This window comes from Limulus polyphemus, unplaced genomic scaffold (assembly GCF_000517525.1).
Source record: "Limulus polyphemus unplaced genomic scaffold, Limulus_polyphemus-2.1.2 Scaffold234, whole genome shotgun sequence".
In the NCBI taxonomy this organism is placed as follows: domain Eukaryota; kingdom Metazoa; phylum Arthropoda; class Merostomata; order Xiphosura; family Limulidae; genus Limulus; species Limulus polyphemus.
In genome coordinates, this window is record NW_013665844.1 from 742,924 (window position 1) to 761,796 (window position 18,873).

The 18,873-nt window shown below is 32.3% G+C and overlaps 1 protein-coding gene and 1 long non-coding RNA gene across 3 annotated transcripts in view; one reads left to right on the forward strand and one right to left on the reverse strand.

Moving 5' to 3' along the window:
- LOC106478630 (homeobox protein ceh-8-like) overlaps positions 1 to 6,336 on the forward strand; it is an 8,246-nt gene extending 1,910 nt beyond the window's left edge. Inside the window, exons 2-6 of one of the 2 annotated variants that reach the window (XM_013939186.2) lie at positions 948 to 1,199; positions 1,504 to 1,633; positions 2,221 to 2,344; positions 3,368 to 3,440; positions 4,740 to 6,336. In XM_013939186.2, the coding sequence (XP_013794640.1) occupies positions 950 to 1,199; positions 1,504 to 1,633; positions 2,221 to 2,344; positions 3,368 to 3,440; positions 4,740 to 5,218 (1,056 nt within the window). In that variant the 5' untranslated portion in view covers positions 948 to 949 and the 3' untranslated portion in view covers positions 5,219 to 6,336. The remainder of the gene's footprint in view (positions 1 to 947; positions 1,200 to 1,503; positions 1,634 to 2,220; positions 2,345 to 3,367; positions 3,441 to 4,739) is intronic. The other variant, XM_013939187.2, reaches the window with a different exon arrangement.
- The window catches only part of LOC111085091, a 51,815-nt gene extending 36,836 nt beyond the window's left edge, over positions 1 to 14,979 (reverse strand). Inside the window, exon 1 of the long non-coding RNA XR_002609950.1 lies at positions 14,420 to 14,979. This is a non-coding gene — a long non-coding RNA (uncharacterized LOC111085091). The remainder of the gene's footprint in view (positions 1 to 14,419) is intronic.
- Positions 14,980 to 18,873: the final 3,894 nt, after the last annotated feature.

Genomic DNA, 18,873 nt, shown 5'->3' on the forward strand with positions numbered 1-18,873 from the left:
AATGTATTCAACATCAATGTATTCAACACCATGGAAAACTATGGAACTGTCACTGTAAACAGCTGGGTTAAACAACTGATGATTCAATGTATTCAACACCATGAAAAACTATGGAACTGTCACTGTAAACAGCTGGGTTAAACAACTGATGATTTAATGGATTCAACACCATGGAAAACTATGGAACTGTCACTGTAAACAGCTGCGTTAAACAACTTATGATTCAATGTATTCAACACCATGTAAAACTATGGAACTGTCACTGTAAACAGCAGGGTTAAATAACTGATTATTCAATGTATTCAACACCATGTAAAACTCACAGTAAACAGCTGGATTAAACAAATGATGATTTAATGTATTCTAATCGTTATAAAGTTTAGTTTTGTTGTATGTTGATTTAAGTTCACTTTTTTCTATTGGAGTGATTTCATTAGTTTCTAAGTTACTTCTTAGTTCTGATCCGAAAATATCGCTAACACCGAGCGTACTCATCTGATGGAACAATGCATTCTAATAATTATAAATAAGAACTTGAGAAAAGTATACTTAATTAGCTATAGTCATGACCGGATTGATATTTAGTTAAGATCTATGTTGATAGCTTGCTTTAATCAGAAGTTAATATCAATGAATACAGTTTTATGGAAATATTGTATTGCAATTCATGCATGAATAAAAGATTCATGCGCAGAAATAGCCTTTCTGTGTACAGTCTATTTAAGTTATCTAGGTATATGTCTGTTTCGAAATTAGAATAAAGTTTACTAAATAACTATATATGTCTGATGAAATTTCGACGAATTTAAAACACGTTGTTGTGCCGTTTAATCTGTAGTGAGTTGTAATTCATAATCTGTGGTAACTTGGTATACAGTTTTATAGTAACCACCCAAATGTTTTATTTAATCGAATATATAAACTCGTTTATTTTATTTCATTGAAAGATATGCAAGGTTCTAAAAACGAGAGTTCAAGAGGAAATTTTCACAGTATCCAGGTGATGTTAGGCCTTCAGGAAGCTACTGACCTCAGCCAGTCACAAATTGGAATGAACAATATCAACACCATGGGCTTTCCATTGACCAGTCAAATAGCAACAACTTCGGTTAATGCTAATCTGGCGAACTCAGTGCGCGTCCGAGATTCGATGACAGGCAATGTCCATACTAATAACACCCTGAACCCAAATTCTGTTGGTAAGAATTCTACATTCTTTATTATCAATCAGAAATTACTTATTCCAGTTGAATGTATTAGATCTTAAAATATGTTGCTAAGAATTACGACTAAACGTTAAAACATTTGTTATTCTAAACTATATCATTGTAAGCTTGTTATCTATATGATGTCGATTCACTAACGAAAACGTGCATGTTAACAAAGTCTTGGAATATTTTTTCACAGCTGAAAATCTACTTAAATATTTCTGCTAGAAATTTTCAGGTTAGTCGTCAGAAAAATAACAAAATATCTAAAAGCTGATTTGTTATTTTCATATAGTTTATCGGAACGCCCTCTATAAGGAACACTTCTCTTCTGTTCCAGCTGACTCCACAAAATCTAAGTCAACGGAGAAGAGACAAGAGACAGGAAACAATGCTGAAAAGCCAGCCAAGAAGAAGAAAACTAGGTAAGCATTGAAATTAATTATGTGTGTGTGATACTAACAGATATGCGTTTTATAGTAAAATATTTAGTTTCAAACTTCTTCGGTGATTGATTTCTAGAAAGTTTGTTTAGACTGAGCTTCAATCGTGCAATTTAGAGTAACTTCAGTAAAAAAGTAAAAGATAATTGAACAGAACGCAGTTAGTTTGCTGGAAACATGTGATCCTATAAAACTGCCAGTTGCGTAAAACTCAATTACTTACAGGTGAAAATACATCAACAGGTATTCTAATATCAAATATCAGGTTTTCATACTTGGTTTATGTTCAATAATATTGTTAATGATAACTAATTACTAGTTAATGATAACTAAGGTGATGTGTTATAAATTAAACTTGTTTCCAAAGAATTGAGGAGGAGGAAGAATGCTATTGGATACGTAATATATAACCGAAAACATGCTCTATTTACCATGTTTAGAAATTACCGAAGAAATTGGGAATTTTTCAATTCGTACTTAAAGTTAAATGAAATACAGGAACTATAAACACTTTTTTACATTATTAAATAAACTTGAATTTTAAATTATCACAATTTATTTTTAAACAGAACAACTTTTACTGCATTTCAACTTGAAGAACTTGAAAGGGCTTTCCAGAGGGCGCCCTATCCAGACGTGTTTGCACGTGAAGAGCTTGCCCTTAGGCTAAACCTTAGTGAATCACGCGTACAGGTAAGTAAATAGTTAGAAAGTTTATCAAAGTTTTTATTCTGTCCAAAAGAATATATATTGGTATTTTGTTTTGTTTATATGTCATAATTCTGACAGAGTATTATGTAACTTATTACACAAATAAAAACCAAGCGTGGCCTAGTGGTTAGTGGTAGGACTGTGAATCCAATGGTCTGTGGCTCGCGTCTCCTTGTCGAAAAAAATAGATCTGCACTCTGGAGCCGTGTGTGCGTTATAAGAGTGACGGTAAAATGCCACTATTTCATTAGAGTAGCCCGAGAGTTGACGGTGTTTTTTGTTGACTACCTACCTTCTCTCTTTCTATCAGTTAGAAATTAGGGACGGCTAGCACAGACAGCCATTGTGTAACTTTGTGGGAATATCCGAAATAAACATATCTAGTTCTTTATCTTATTGTCACAATAAAAATATTTTTCTCCTTTTGTGTCAGTATAGTTTTCTTTTCTGGATTTAAGTGATAAATTCATTTTTAGAAGCATAAAGCGAGTATAGTTTTTCTTACCGAACATATCTAAGTTATTTACAAATTAATACATTGATATTCCTCCGAGTTGAGTGTAATTTAAACATAAATTTATTTGTTTGACATATTACTATACGATTCAAATATCTGAATTAAATCCCAAGAAAAGTAATTTCTAAGCCGTGTGATTTATTTCATGATTTAACTTACAGCGAAACTAAATAAAAGTTTGTTTGGTAGTATATTTGGTAATTGAATAGTTCATGTGTATTTCTTGTATAAATAAATAAAAGTTTGTTCGGTAGTATATTTGGTAATTGAATAGTTCATGTGTATTTCTTGTATAAATAAATAAAAGTTTGTTTGGTAGTATATTTGGTAATTGAATAGTTCATGTGTATTTCTTGTATAAATAAATAAAAGTTCGTTCGGTAGTATATTTGGTAATTGAATAGTTCATGTGTATTTCTTGTATAAATAAATAAAAGTTTGTTTGGTAGTATATTTGGTAATTGAATAGTTCATGTGTATTTCTACAGGTTTGGTTTCAGAACAGACGCGCCAAGTGGAGGAAAAGGGAACCACCACGTAAAACAAACTACTTGCAAACTGGTAAGTAATTACAAAAACATTAGTTCTTACGTAGTGCTCGTATGGTATATTACAAAGAATTATTTTTATTAAACACTTTCTGAAGTGAGATTTGTAGTTTTATAAGAATAATTCTGAAGAAGGCACAAGTAATGTGAGTACACCAGTAAACGCTGTTTGTTATTGTTGTATTTCATATATATCATCCTGCACTACACTACAGGGGGTTTGAGTACATTATAACAAAACGATTTAGAACATACAAATTAATAAGTCACATGACAGCCACAGTGGCAGTTAGTGTGATGTCATTGTAAATTGATTGCATTTGGGAAGGATTTGTAACATCTGACAAAAAATATTCATAAACTCAGATCATAAATATGTGTTCAGATGGAGGATTTAGAACTTCAAAGACGAAAATATACTTTGTACAAAGTTTGCAAGGACAAAATAGTCTTACAGCATAGCCTTTTGAAAGAAAAGCTTTGCTGCAAGTTTATTGTCAAAACGCACGCTAACCAGATAGAGCAAGACCAGACGTGGCGACATGGAATATCTAATGACGTTGTGAAACTCCAAAATCGTTTTAACACAAAGCATTCAACATCTGTCTTGTCAGTTCGTAATAAAAAACTGCTAAACAGTTTAAATTTTGACGTATCAATAGTATGTGGATTCTTTCGTGTATACGGTTTGAAATCTTTACCGCCTGATGGGCGTGTTCTGAGATGAAATCTAAGATTACATTTTTCCAATCTCTCTCATATAAATGTTACCATATGTTCAAAATACCATTTTATCAAGTTGTTTCTTTCGCTAATCGTTTTCGAGATTGTTCGACACACATTTTAAAACTCTATACAACAGTATTGATGGATAGAGCTATTATGACTGGTGTTCTTTTTTTTTCGTTTTTTCTTAAATTACGGTTTCTCTTTTCGTTTATAACTTAATAAAGTACAAGAATGCTATGAATAATTGGAAACTAAATGTCTTGATTTTAAACTGTAAATATTCTAAACAACGTTATGCATTGGTAGTCCGTTTTGGATAACTCTCAGTCAAAAGCTGTTAATGCATTTAACTTGTTTAAATGTTCAATATATATCTATAGAATTATGTAAAGTGATTATAGTCGTAATGAAATAAAAGTGAACATTTTTCATCAACCCTATGTTTCACCTTGTATTATACGTAAAGGGTATTGTTATGTTACTGCATGATGTTAAAGTTTGTATGTAACTTACAAACAATAAATCAGCGAGTTCATCATTGTGAATTCATCGATTTATACTCATGTTTATCTGTATTTTATAGGCTCTACTTCAACGTTTGGAAAAACATATCCGACAACAACGCCCTCTCTCCCGCCCTTAAATAATAATGTTATTGATACTTGGGGATTCGGAACATCTCCGTACGACTTCACTTTCCAAGCACCTTTTTCTGCTGCTCCGTACACCGGGTTTTCAAACAACCCTCATACAAACCTACCTTCTAACGCTACCAGTGCAAGTTATTACAACACAATGCTGCAAACGCAATCTATGAATATGGCAGACGCTTTATTACCAAATTACCGTTCGTCTCCCACATCGGACATACAACAGAAAACGCTTATTTCTCCTTCTAACCCAGGATCACTGTCCACATCCCCAGATAAAAAAAACATGGTCTTAGACCCATCAGAAAACTTGGTCTCGGACCCACAGCGCTTGACATCTCTGTCTCATTTATTATTAAAGACAAAAGACAATGCTGTTTCACCTTTACCCTCTTTGGATTTCTTTGCCTAACAGAAATTGACTGCAGTTTGTAGTTTACAACTACAGATATATTTCCTCATCTATGAAAGAAATTTCCATGTTTTAGTCCTTTTACTTCATTTTTTATAATACGTTTGTAGTGCAATTACCCATATTTTTATTGTTTTGATAAATTTTGATATTCATTATTCTATATTTTAAGGAGGAAACAACAACAACAACATATATTCTAGTCGTACAGTTATTTTATACTGAATTTTGTGCTTTGAATCTTTACAAAAAATGCTTGTTTTTACTGAATGTGGTCTATGGTTTATATATATATAATCAACTTCATTTAGCACATGCAAATATGGTGGCAAATTCACCACAAGTGCCTTAAACCTCAACCTTATATATATATATACACGTGTGTGTGTGTCATTATTACTTTGATAGACAAAGCCTGATGGGATCGTGCATAGGGTTCTCATTGTCTCTGTGTGTTTGTAAATTGAATACATCAATATGCATTATTGTCATTTTATAGCCATATGCAAAACATTAAAAATAATATCAAAACATTCATTATACTCGGTTTTATAAATATTTATTTCTGTGTTATCCCATAGACATACAGTATGTTTTATTTTATCATAAACTTTAGTTATATAATATTCTTTAAAGTTTTTATTGTGTCAGACGGTGCCAAACTATACAGTCTAAAATATCTTCCAAAGTCATAATATAACGTTGTGTTATACAATATATCACCTTGATAACTTCACTGTTATTTTTATGTTTAAAATAAAAGCACAAGACTCTGTGTGTGTAGTGTTTTAAGCGTTAATTGGTATATATATATTTTCATTTCTACTATATATTTGTAATCCGATATTCAAACTTGTACAATTATGTGTAATTTTATTCACTGTCCAGCTTACCTAGAAGTTGTATGCCTTTTTTGTATGAGTAGTCATTGAGTTAAACGGAACAAGGTTAATTAGTATATCATTCGAAATGTGTTTGGTGTGTGTATGTTCCATTTTAATGTCATTTACAGTTATGTAGAATTTATAATATGGCTTTCAGCTTATGCTGTTTTGCACAATAATCTGTTGTTTATGTATGGGATCGTGAATCAATAAAAAGCTAACATTGTGTGTGTATATGTGTATTTTGTTGCTTTTTTGTATATTTATGTTTCAAAGCGATTAAATGAAAATGTATTTTAATGTCGTACCTACTTCACAAATTAAATTATTATTATTTTACGAAAAAACCCACATATGTAACATTTTGGTGAGGGGCTCTAACGAATACAAGAGGGAAAATTTTCTTCAGTACGCAAAAATAGTCAGCCATGTGGTCATTCTCTCAGCTCCCAGATTAAACTTAGTGACCAAGATAACCAACAATAAGGAGGATTATTACAAAGTTTAAGGCTCATGTCTTCCTTTAATCACTAGCAATTAACTTGCGACCATTTTGTTGGAACAACAACGCTTCCTCTTCAAGTTGATTGTTGTTGGATCTTATTGGCATTCCTTGAAAAGAACAGGAAGAAAATTCGTTACTTCCAGAAAGATTATATTAATTGTAGTGATTCTAACTAGCTAATGTATATCTTAATAAAGTAGAACAAATCTGTAAATAAATTGAAATGCGGTCTGACATGGCCAAGTGGTTTGGGTGTTCGACTCGCAATCTGTGGGTCGCGGGTTCGAATCCCCGTCTCACCAAACATGCTCGCCCTTTCAGCCGTGGGGGCGTTATTACGTGACGGTCAATCTCACTATTCTTTGGTAAAAGAGGAGCCCAAGAGTTGACGGTGGGTGGTGATGACTATCTGCCTTCCCTCTAGTCTTACACTGCTAAATTAGGGACGACTAGCGCAGATAGCCCTCGTGTAGCTTTGCGCGAAATTCAAAACAAATAAACAATAAGTTGAAACTAAATTTCTTGATTTTAAATTGTCAGCTAGAAACAGTGTTATGTTGTGTTTAATAAAAACAAAACACAAAACAACTGTGAGTTATGTACACAATTTATAATCGCCTTAACTCTAAATACATGACAGAATAATAATCAAAAAGTTTATTTATTTTATTCGTAGCTCTACCAGGGATGCCTTTCTTTCTACATACTGTTTCAAGTCGATACTGCTACAAGTTAAATCAACCTGAAGATTATCTAGCTTATTGGACTAATATGACTTGTGTGTATATGATTAAACTGTAATTTCTTAAATGAATATTTAAATCCGAATTAACTGGATTCACTTTCTAGTCGCCACGCGATTTCACGAGTCTGAAAATAATTGATAAAGCTCGTTTGCTATTTTTGTTAAATATATTTTAATGCATGAACTTGATATATGTATTCAAAATCAACATCTTTCAATGTTAAAAAGTGAAGCAGATTTAAGAAGCATTGGTTCTTAAATAATAACGTGCAAATTGGACTAAATATAACATCCTTATTCCGTATTTAAAATTATCGTCAATATGAAAGTTCTGTTTCAAAGCTAAATTAATAACAACATTTCATATATAATTTGTTTAGGAACCAGAAAAGCGAGACTATTTAAGTGTTGGTATTAATAATATAATTTTTAATAAACTTTGACATAGCATTGAATCTAAAAAATAATAAAATTTCTTTAAAAATACGTGTAATAAAATGTAAAAGAAAGTCCTTTACGTAGTGAAAAATGATATCATGTGGTTAAAAATAATTTTATTTTAAGTGCCTGTTCAAACGTAGTCCAACTGTACACGTTAAACATTTGTAAATATCTCCAGTAAAAGTACTTAGAAATAAAATGTTTCCATCTTAGAACACAATAAACCTTATTAACACAATATACTTTATTAGTTCAGATGAGTGCCTGGCGTGGCCAGGTGGTTAGGGCGCTCGACTCGTAATCTGCAAGTCGCGGGGTCGAATTCCCGTAACGTCCGGACTAGGACGCTAATCCTACTCCCGGATACACACCTCCAGAATAATTTGGAGGTGTGAGAAACACCATAAGAAACTGATACTTGAGATGAAGTTGCAAAATTATGGTTTTTAACTTTTCCTAAACATAGTAGCAAACATAACTATATCACCCTTAATGTTATGGGTTATTCTATGGAAAAATGTGGTCATTATGTCTTTAATAAGAAAAAACAAACTATTTGTTATGTATACAGTTTATAGTTTTTCTAGCATGACAGAGATGGACACTGTCTTGCAATGACAAATTAACAATTGAAGCATTTTTTTCGCAGTTCTGCCAGAATTACTTCGGTTTCTATATATTGTGGGAAAAATAATAATTTTTAAGTTTATATGCTAAAAGGTCATCAGCTTTTCCTGATTTATAATAACGCGACATAAATCTTGGATCCACATCCCTTTGGATGACATTCAGCTAAAAGTTTGCCTTGATTCAAAAGAAGTAAAATTATCAATCAGTTATGTTTACTCACTTGTATGTATATATATATACACATATATATTATGCGTCGAATTAATAGGTTGTAAACTAAGATGTGGGATTGCTTGAATCCTAGCAGGAGAAGAATCCTTTCATAGCAGCCACCATGTTTAATACTGTTTATAATAAGAGTTATAAAATAATATTCCTTTAGCAATATTCACGTTTAATATTTGTTGTGCGGATAGTACTTTATGTGGTTTGAACATAATGTGTAAACAAAAATTCTCAATTTAGGAAAGAAAACATATGTATAGAAAATATGTCTAAACTGAGGCTTTACACAGGTCAAGTCCATCTTAATAAAATCGAAGAATATTATAAATAATTTAAATCTAAATCTCTTGATTTTAAATTATCATATAGAAAATTCTGAAGTTGATGTCCTATATTTAAAACTATCACTGTCTGCTGTCAGTTATGGGAAAGCGTTCCTTCTAACGAAGCAGAAAAGAAAAACATGCAATTTAAAACTGACCTTTGGGGTGATAAATGAAACTAATTTTTATAAGTTCAAATTTAAGCATGATGGTCACAGCTGAAGGATGTTTGCGTGTTTAACATATTCGTGCAAAACTGAACAATCAAATGAGTAATATTAAAAACAAGCACGTAATTCTTCTGTTGATAAAGCCATCAACAATTTTGTATTTCTTCTACAAAAGTATTATGGTTCCTTTTTTGCAAAAGAAACTGAAACCAGCGACCTATTCGTAAACTATTGCTAATGACGTTTTCAATTAAAGTAAATAATTCTTAGATATTTCCGAAGCATATCTAAGCCATCCCAAGAGTTTACTAAAATTCATTAAAATTTTATTAATTAATAGTGCTTCTAAGTATAATAAGAAAGCAAGAGCATCTAAGTTGAAACTGATTTTGATAAAATTAATGATTCATATTGGATTAACGAAAATGTTAAACGTATTCTATAATTCCTAAAACAATATACTTATTCTCATACAAATAACTCTTCATTCAGTGGAATTTAGCACTCTGTATACTACAGCACTTGATAAGGACTAAACTGAACTTTTTAAAAACTACTTGATAAGTATTTTTAAATCAGCGTTTAAAATTGATATAGGGTAAAGTTATGTAATTAGATACGGTTAATATAATATTACAATTCTACATTAAAATAAGTTTCCGAGGAACATACATTAAACAATAAATAGTTGATAAACTTACAAAATGAAGTACCATGTTAAAATACAATGCTTTATTAACTAGCAAACTTTCCAGCTCTTTAAATCAGCTATTTTCCTGGTGAAATTACTAAAAAAAATGCTTAAAATAAAATAGAAATAAGAAACATAGGACCAGAAAACGGATTCAAGAGAAATACAGGATGTTACATATGAGACTCTTTAATCCTACCGACAAACAGCTCTATTATAATCTAATTATAAACATGTAAAGTTGAATGGACTATGACGTGGTAGAATTTTTATATTGTTACTTTTTTGAGATCTAATTATCATTTAATTTATTCCTTTTTATATTGTTTTAAATTGTGTACTTACTAATTGTACATGCATTAACTGAGTTCCTTTCCTTATGTTTAACAAATTTGTGAATTTACGTATAGCGTGCTGACACACTTAATCGATAATCAGGTCTATACAATAATGTTGATGTTCGCCTTAACGACAATATATGTAAGACCTCGTGATTTTCTCACACGATTTAATTAAATTTGTAATTTTTTTTTCAGTTAGTGTCGAAATTCCATCATTCAAGACCTGAAAAACTTGAGGGCTAATAAAACCTTACATTTTAACGCGGTATTTCAGCTTGTAAGTTATTTTATGTTAATACATCCACGTTTATGTAACATGAAAATAATATTGTTAAGAAATTGTTTGATAATTCACAACATTCCTTTGGTTGGGTGGTTCGATTTTGATGCCATATTCATTTTCTAAATGTTGTTGACACTGTTTGATTACATTTTTAACTTGCAGTTAATTTTACTCACTTTTTTCAGTTTAACTGTAGTTACGTACAAATTATTTAATAGTGCTTGTTGCCGCTTGTTTGTGCAATAGAAATTTAGAAATATAAAATATTTTAGTACTTCTCATTTCTATACATTATAACTTTCGTTGATGGACGTCGTTCACTGAGTTTACCGATGGTCGTTGGTTCAAAAAAACCAAGATATTTTGATTTTTCATAAATGTCATGTTTGTTATTTACTGGATAAGAATGTTTCTTGTTCAAACCTCAACATATTAAAAATCCATATTCTAGCATTATCCTTTTAAAATGCCCATCTAAAATTTGAAAATAAAATATAATTTACTTTAAACTTGAATTAATATTCTGTACAACAACTAATTATATTTGATACTACTGCATTGCTCAGTGAATTGAATTGAAATTATTAGACCTTTTTCATCTATTATATATGCGTATGTGTGTTTGTTTACATGTATTATCCAATAATGTATTAACACCAGAAACACAGTTTTTAAACGCATATATATATATATACATATATCTTCCAAAGAAGCAAACCAGAAGAAACATAGAATATATTTTGAAATTATGAAACTTAATTGTTCTCTGACCGTTATATGAGAGAAAAGTAAAGCATTTTGTATCATTATTTATATTTTTACTTGTTATTTTTCACACCAATAACTCTGGTTAAAACTTATTCTTTTAATGGTAATTATTTTATGCGATACAATTAATCTTTGGAACCTCTGCAATCTTCATCAGAGAATATTTAGTCAATATGTATGTTGTGTTTTATTTTTATCCTTTCACTTGATAATGCATGATTACAGTGTATTCACTATAATGGTGCCCTAGTTTGGTGGTTGAAGCTACTGCTGTGCTTCGTACAAAAAAATTCTGTATCATTAGTGCTGTCTATAAAAGTTGTTCTGGAAGAATTTACTTGAATAATGCTGTCTATAAAATTTCGGAAGAAATTTAGATCAGTAGAACTGTCTTTGAATGTTGAAAATAAATTTAGATGACTAGTGAAAGAAACTTATTTCAGAAGTTACTTTATGTGTAATTTGGGAAGTAATAGCATCGGTTGTACTGTAAATGAAATATCGGAAGGCATTTACACCAACATTACTACATGCACAGATGTAAAACTTAGAAAGAAATTTACATCTATGAATGTTAGGAAGAAATTAATATCAAAGACTACTGTCTACTAAATTTGGGAAGAAACTTGCATCATTAGTACTGTAAAAGAAATTTCGGAACACATTTAGACAAATAGAACTGTAGATGAATGTACCCCGCTGACACACGGGGTTCGATTCTCCACGGTGGACACAGTAAATAACCAAACGTGGCTTGGCTCTACAACACACAACTAAACAAACTACAAATAAAATTTGTTGAGAAGTGTTGGGTACGAGATTTGGGAAGCTAGTGTCGAAATTCCACCATTAAAAACCTGAAAACTTGTAGGTTAATAAAACCTTACATTTTAACGTGGTGCTTCAGCCCGTAAGTTTATCTTTACGTTAATACATCCATGTTTAAGTAACATTAAAATAATATTGTTAATAAATTGTTTGATAATTCACAACTAAACGATTAATTAAAAAACTCCTTAAACTAATGTAAAATGTACACATTAGGCTTAGGCATAAAACACAAAAGAGTCTATTACAGTCTCATTTATATCAGAGACCTGTCTTATTTCTTTAAAACTAATGATTATTTAGAACCTTAAGAAATAAAATGCTGAGCAAGAAATTGAGATAAGGTCCAGTGTGGCCAATAATGATATAAAACAACACACAAAAAAAACAACAACTGAAAATACTGCTGTTTTTATTGGAGTTTAATATCGTTTATAAGTTGCTGTTCGAATATTATTACTTGCTGAACTAATCTAAACATATATCTCACTAGTCTAGTCTTTCAGCTTCATCAACACTTCTTACAACTTGATCGAATTTCAAGTCATCTTCATACTTTACTAAGCGTTACCTCCCAGTGGCACAGCGGTATGTCTGCGGACTTACAACGCTAGAAACCGGGTTTCGATACCCGTGGTGGGTAGAGCACAGGTAGCCCATTGTGTAGCTTTGTGCTTAACTTCAAACAAACAAATACTAAGCGCTTCTTCTTTTACAACCCTATCGGATTATTATCGTGAAAATTACTTATCCCCACCTCCTTTAAAATCATTAAAATTCACACAGATAATTTAGAAAGCCAAGTACAGGGAGACTGGAAGAAATGTAGGGCGAATTCAGAAACAGTAACATTAAAAGTGAGACCACAGACGTATTTATTTATAACTAGCTGGAGTACCCTTCAGTTGGACGGGTGAAATAAAAACTCATTTGTAACAAAGGATACGGAATTGTGCTTCTATTTTTTTTCTTAGCATAATAAACATCAAGATGCAATAAAAATACATAAAGGTACCAATACTGAAAATAAAGACATATTTTTTTCAAGAATTCTATCAGTATCAAATCAGATACCCCCTCATGCCGTCCTGTATCACTGTGTCAAGTTTGGTGCTGGTTGATCAAGAAGTGTGGAAACGTATAAGGAACGGATACACACACATATTGACGTTTATTTATATAGATGTTCTACATAGGGCGACAAAATCTCCATGATTTCACTGCACTGCAAAGGATACCTACAGTTTATCAAGTTCTTTCACAGAAAATGCATTGTATTCGTACATTGAATAGGTGTGAGAACATTTTCAGAGTTCTCATGTGTTAGACAAGACTAGCCCGCTTCTTATCTTCAGTCTTTTAGATTCCAATAAATCAACAGATTTGTTTTATATTTTTATCATGCAGCATAAGCACATTAAAATTTAGAAGTATCGATAAAGAGCTCAGAAAGAAAATATACCTTCTATAACATGATTTTATATTATAGGTGTAATCTGATAGTTTGGGTCTCAATAATGATGAATATGTCATGGCATAAAACCTTTACATTTCTTTGTTTGCTTGTTATTAAGTACAAAGCTACGCAATAGGCTATCTGTGCTCTGCCCACCGCGGTTATCGAAACCTAAAGTTTAGCATTATAAACTGTGAGATTTATCGCCGAGCCACCGGGGGGACATAAAGCAGGTATTTATTTATAGAATTTTCATTGCATAACTGAGCTATTTTACATTTTCGTGTTTTATGCAAGTAGCAAATTTGTTTCCATTCTAATAACAAAAAGCCTTTTGCATAAACACTTGACAGTCATTATCGTTTTCAAAATAAATATCTCCAAATATTTAAATATTAGCAATCTTGTATACAGAAGTATCCTTGTTTAATAAAACCATTGTAAAAGTATTTACACCATAAAACTGGGAAAAAATAAAAACGGCTTATCGGGATGTTATTCAAGACGTCCCCCCCCCCTCACAGCGGTATTTAAGCGGACTTACAACGCTAGAAACCGGGTTTCGATACCCGAAGTGGGCAGAACACAGATAGTTCATTGTGCAGCTTTGTACTTAACTACAAACAAACAAGTTATTCAAGACGAGACAGTTATGAATGACGAAATATTAATATTAAAATTACATTACACTTATCTAACAAACCCAGAAAAAGTAGCTTGAAAAAAACACACACCTAAGTCTGACTAATAAAATATAAACAGTTTAATTATGAGCTGTTTTTTCGGCAAAGAGCTATATGTGCTAATTGAAAACTCGAGCAGTTCGTAAATTGCTTGCAAGTAACAAAGTATAATGAATTGGACGCCTGCAGCGACCGGTTAAACTATATAAGTAAAATATATACACTTACAATTATGAGATGCTCCTGTATAAAAAGTGCCTATAGATGATGACCATTAAAAACAGTTCATAAGAGCAAACACGTGCCAGTGGGTGCCATCTTCGACGTGCCCCTACTTGGCACGTGCGTGAATAACGGCCCACCACCTGGCCGCTTGACAGTTACTAGACTTAACAAAAGAACTGAAGGTTATGCTCGAGGAGGGGGGGAGGCAAGCGTTCGCCTAAGTTGATGTGCAGAATGACTCTTCACTGTGTCAGGGGGCGGGTGGGATGACAGCCACATTTCTGTGGGAACAGTTTAAAACCGCGCACTGTCTCGCACGTGTAGTTCAGTAACGTGCACTAAAGTTAATCTAACCAATCGCTCGAATCAGCTGTAGCAACACTAGACGGTACTGACGGCAATTACTGGGAGTTCGGTGGCTATACCGACTACACTGAATACCGATTAGGGCAACCAGACACAATAAAACCCGAAAAAATATAGCGGGCTGTTAGATTCTTCAGACATATTGTTAAAGCTGACTCTGTTCCTAGAGGTCGCTTGATTAGATCTATCTCACAGGAAATCTGGCGGTGCTCATCAGTTTTGTGATCTGAACAAGTGATGTCGTAGTCAACGAGCGCACGTTATCTAAAGTTTGACGTAGGGTTTTTAAATGATTAATACCTTGTTTCCCACGACATACGATATTTTAATCATGCCGAACATGTATTAAATAAAGCATATATTTGTAAAATATGCTTTATGTTGATATTTCAACGATCGTGAAATCACAATAACTGCTGGTAGTATATATTTTGATTACTGGAGCAAACGTCCTGTAAAAACAACCTTCAATCAGTCACTCAGCTCATAAAATATTAAGTTATGTGTGCAATATATGTCACATATTGAAAAACAAAACGTAATAAAAATAAATATTAAGTGTTTGATAAAGAATTCTCTATTAGTTGTTTGTATAAGTTATTTACACTTGACAAACTAACATTCGTCTCACAATAAAGGTTGTCATACTCAGCTGTACGTGTAACAGGTTTTGTGGCGAAACTAGAAAGCTGATGAGCCTTACACTCACAGTTAAATAATAGAACACATAAACATATTAATGTTACAAAAGCAGTATTTAACAATTTAACCTTTTCCACTGTGTCTTATTTTGGCGTGTTTGATTTCACTTGTTTATCATCACGTCCTTCTGTATTCCTTAAACGTAGATATAATATATACTTGTTATCACTTCACATGTTTGGCTTATTGTATAGTTAACTGTCTAAGAATAACGCTAATATCAGTCTGTTATGTATTCTATTATACAATGTGGCACAAAACGCAATAAATTAAAACGAAGAACAAATACGACAGATAAACAAAATGCATAATCGATATTATTTAACATTGATTAAAATGTTACTGGAAATTTTATCTTAATTATGGAATAGTGGTAGAAGGCAGGTGTTAATATGTAATGTTAATTAACATCTAAACTTTAATGCATCTGGTATTATATATATATATGTGTGTCTGTTACAGCAATAAATGAAATGTTCCAGGTACAAAGGTTAATCAGTGACCATGACTATTGACCTGAGGGATGTATCCTTCAGACTAAATGCCTGAAATAATGGAATCAATCGCCTAGAAGATTAAAGACAGCGTTGCTGAGGAAAGCTCGTAAACCATCTGCTGGGGAGAGGGAGGGGAGAATATAGAAAATGATGTAGGTAAGCGACGGGACGAGCGGCAACCATCAACATTACAGTATCTAGTATACACTAAATAAGTATAATCTGAAGCATTTAGTTCAGTTACCTTCACCCGTAGTCCTTTTGACGAGCAAATAATATCAGATAATACCACTATTTAACATGTAGATCGTGACAAGAGCATATATATATATATATTAAATACTAAAAATGATACGCTCATGATAGAAAACCAGGGTTTAAACATTTCGGAATAAATATAGAATCATCACTTCAAGTCCTCGTTTGGAGTTATAAACTCTTCTACAACATTGAGAAATTCGTTTTCTTTATACAGTAATTTAAAAACAAGAGAAATTCTTTTAGGCAGGATTAAAGTAAATTAATCTATGAGACATTTTTTCCCCTTTCTATTAGATATATTTTTGTGCGCCAGCAACACCAAGCGTGGGACGCGCGTATATCCGATACAATTTTATTACTCATCAAGATTTCTACGAGCCTACCCTCAAATTGAAATTCATTTAGGCAGGATTGAAGTAATTTAATTTATGAGACCTTGGGCGTGGTCAAATATATCAGTTGAAAGGGTTTAACCTCCTGAGCCCAAATCTGTAATCAGATCTCAAATCGGTTAAGAGATGACGCAGCTATGAGCTAAAAGTTTGTACTTGAAAAACAACAACAACTCAGAGCCATTCTATGAGCCACTATGCTGCGGCTAAAAACGAGAAAGCAAAATTACATTAAACTGGATTTGAAACACCACAGCTAATCAAAGATAACTGTCCAGTTTTAAAATTGTCACCTCTTAGACATCTGATTTAGTATAGTAGGGTTACAGAAAAGTCAAAATTTAATGTTTTTTAATAACAAGCTTCTTCTATGTAAAATGTGTGGTCACGTAGCGTACAGTAGATTTTAAAGATAAAATCTATAGAGAAACAGAAGGTCGAAACTTAAGGACCGTACATCTAGGTGAAAATTATATAAACGTTTTAATTTTTTATTCGAACTTTTTTCTTCATAAAACTAGACTTCTTTCAATAATTAAATGAATATAGTTCTAAAAAAATACAATAATTCTTTAATAATCTGGAGGAAGATACATAAAAATGCATGTGTGATTCACAGATACCAAGCTTTGAAACATTGTTATGGTTACAGTATAGTTTTATCAGCTGGTCACACTAGTTTAAACTATCCCAGTATTCAAACATTGTTTTCATTAGCAAATATATACTATAGTTACAGATACCACAACATTCAAACATTGCTTTCATCAGCGGGTATACATTGTAATTACAGATACCACAACATTTAAACATTGCTTTCATTAGCGGGTATACACTGTAATTACAGATACCACAATATTCAAACATTGCTTTCATTAGCGGGTATACATTGTAATTACACATACCACAACATTCAGACATTGCTTTCATTAGCGGGTATACACTGTAATTACAGATATCACAATATTCAAATACTGACATGCTTAAAGCGTGGTTTTATTAGTGGACACACACTATAGTGACAGATACTGAAAGGTTCAAATATTGGCGTAGTTAAACTTAGTTTTATCAGCAGGTGTCAGTGGTGGATTCAGAATTTTTTTGGGGGGTGGGGGTAGTCCCAGAAACAAATCGGCCTTTCACTTGAATCGAAGAGTGTAATTCATTAACTTTTTAAATAGGATCGGTACACACAAGATTAAATTGAAACACAAACTATATTCATTTAACTAGTTAATGAACATAACCATTTAGTACGTGTCTGTGGGTTTTCTACATATAAGATTAAGAGGTTGAACCCCAACTTATTCATCAAGTGTCACTGTCTCTATAAAGCATTCACGGAAAATATCGTCAGTGTCATCTCTCGCCTCTTGTAAAGTGTTCTTGACAATACTAACAATATCAAAAGCCGACACGATATCCTGTGTCCTTCCCGTAGTTTCCTGCTTAGATCTTTTGTGGACCTTATAAAGTGTTTTACAGTGACCAAACTAACATTTTGTGACGGCTGCGTGAAGTGTTGTAGCTTCTGAAGCAGTCTCACTATTAAAATATTTTGATGTAGGCATGCACTTCACAGAACACCTCATAAAACATCGTGCCTCTCAAAAAAACTTGTTCTGCATATTTTAATTGATTTCTCTTTTTTTAATTTATTACAGTTCTTCAATCCATTTCTCTGAATTATCATCTCTTTTCGATGAATTGCCATAAAATTGCCATATTTTCTGATACATTTATTTAGGACTAAATTCAAACAATGACCATTGCAATATGTATACGGAACTTTAGGATAGTTTTCAAAATCTTTGCTGCTATTCCATTTATTAGGTCGTCAAGAAATTAATGTCATTTTTATTAGATGAAAAAAACCGAACAACTTATATACGAAAACAAAACATTTATTAAATCAAATAGTCTCCATTCTTATCGATGATGCTTTTCCATCTTACAATCAGGTTGCTAATTAAAGAAATCACTTGGCTTTAAAGCAAAAAACATGTCGCTGTCCTCTTTAACACATTCTACATTTCATTCGTTTTCCCATCAAGATGGTTTTTCAGCGAACGAAAAAGATGGTGGTTTGATGGTACTATATCTTGAGAATATGGTGGTTGGGGGAGAACTTTCCAACCCAACTCCATAATCTTGTGTTGCGTCAAAGGTACCACATGTGGACGTGCATTGTGTGGAGAAGAAGAACACCTTTCCGATTGACGAGTGAAGGGGGTTTCTG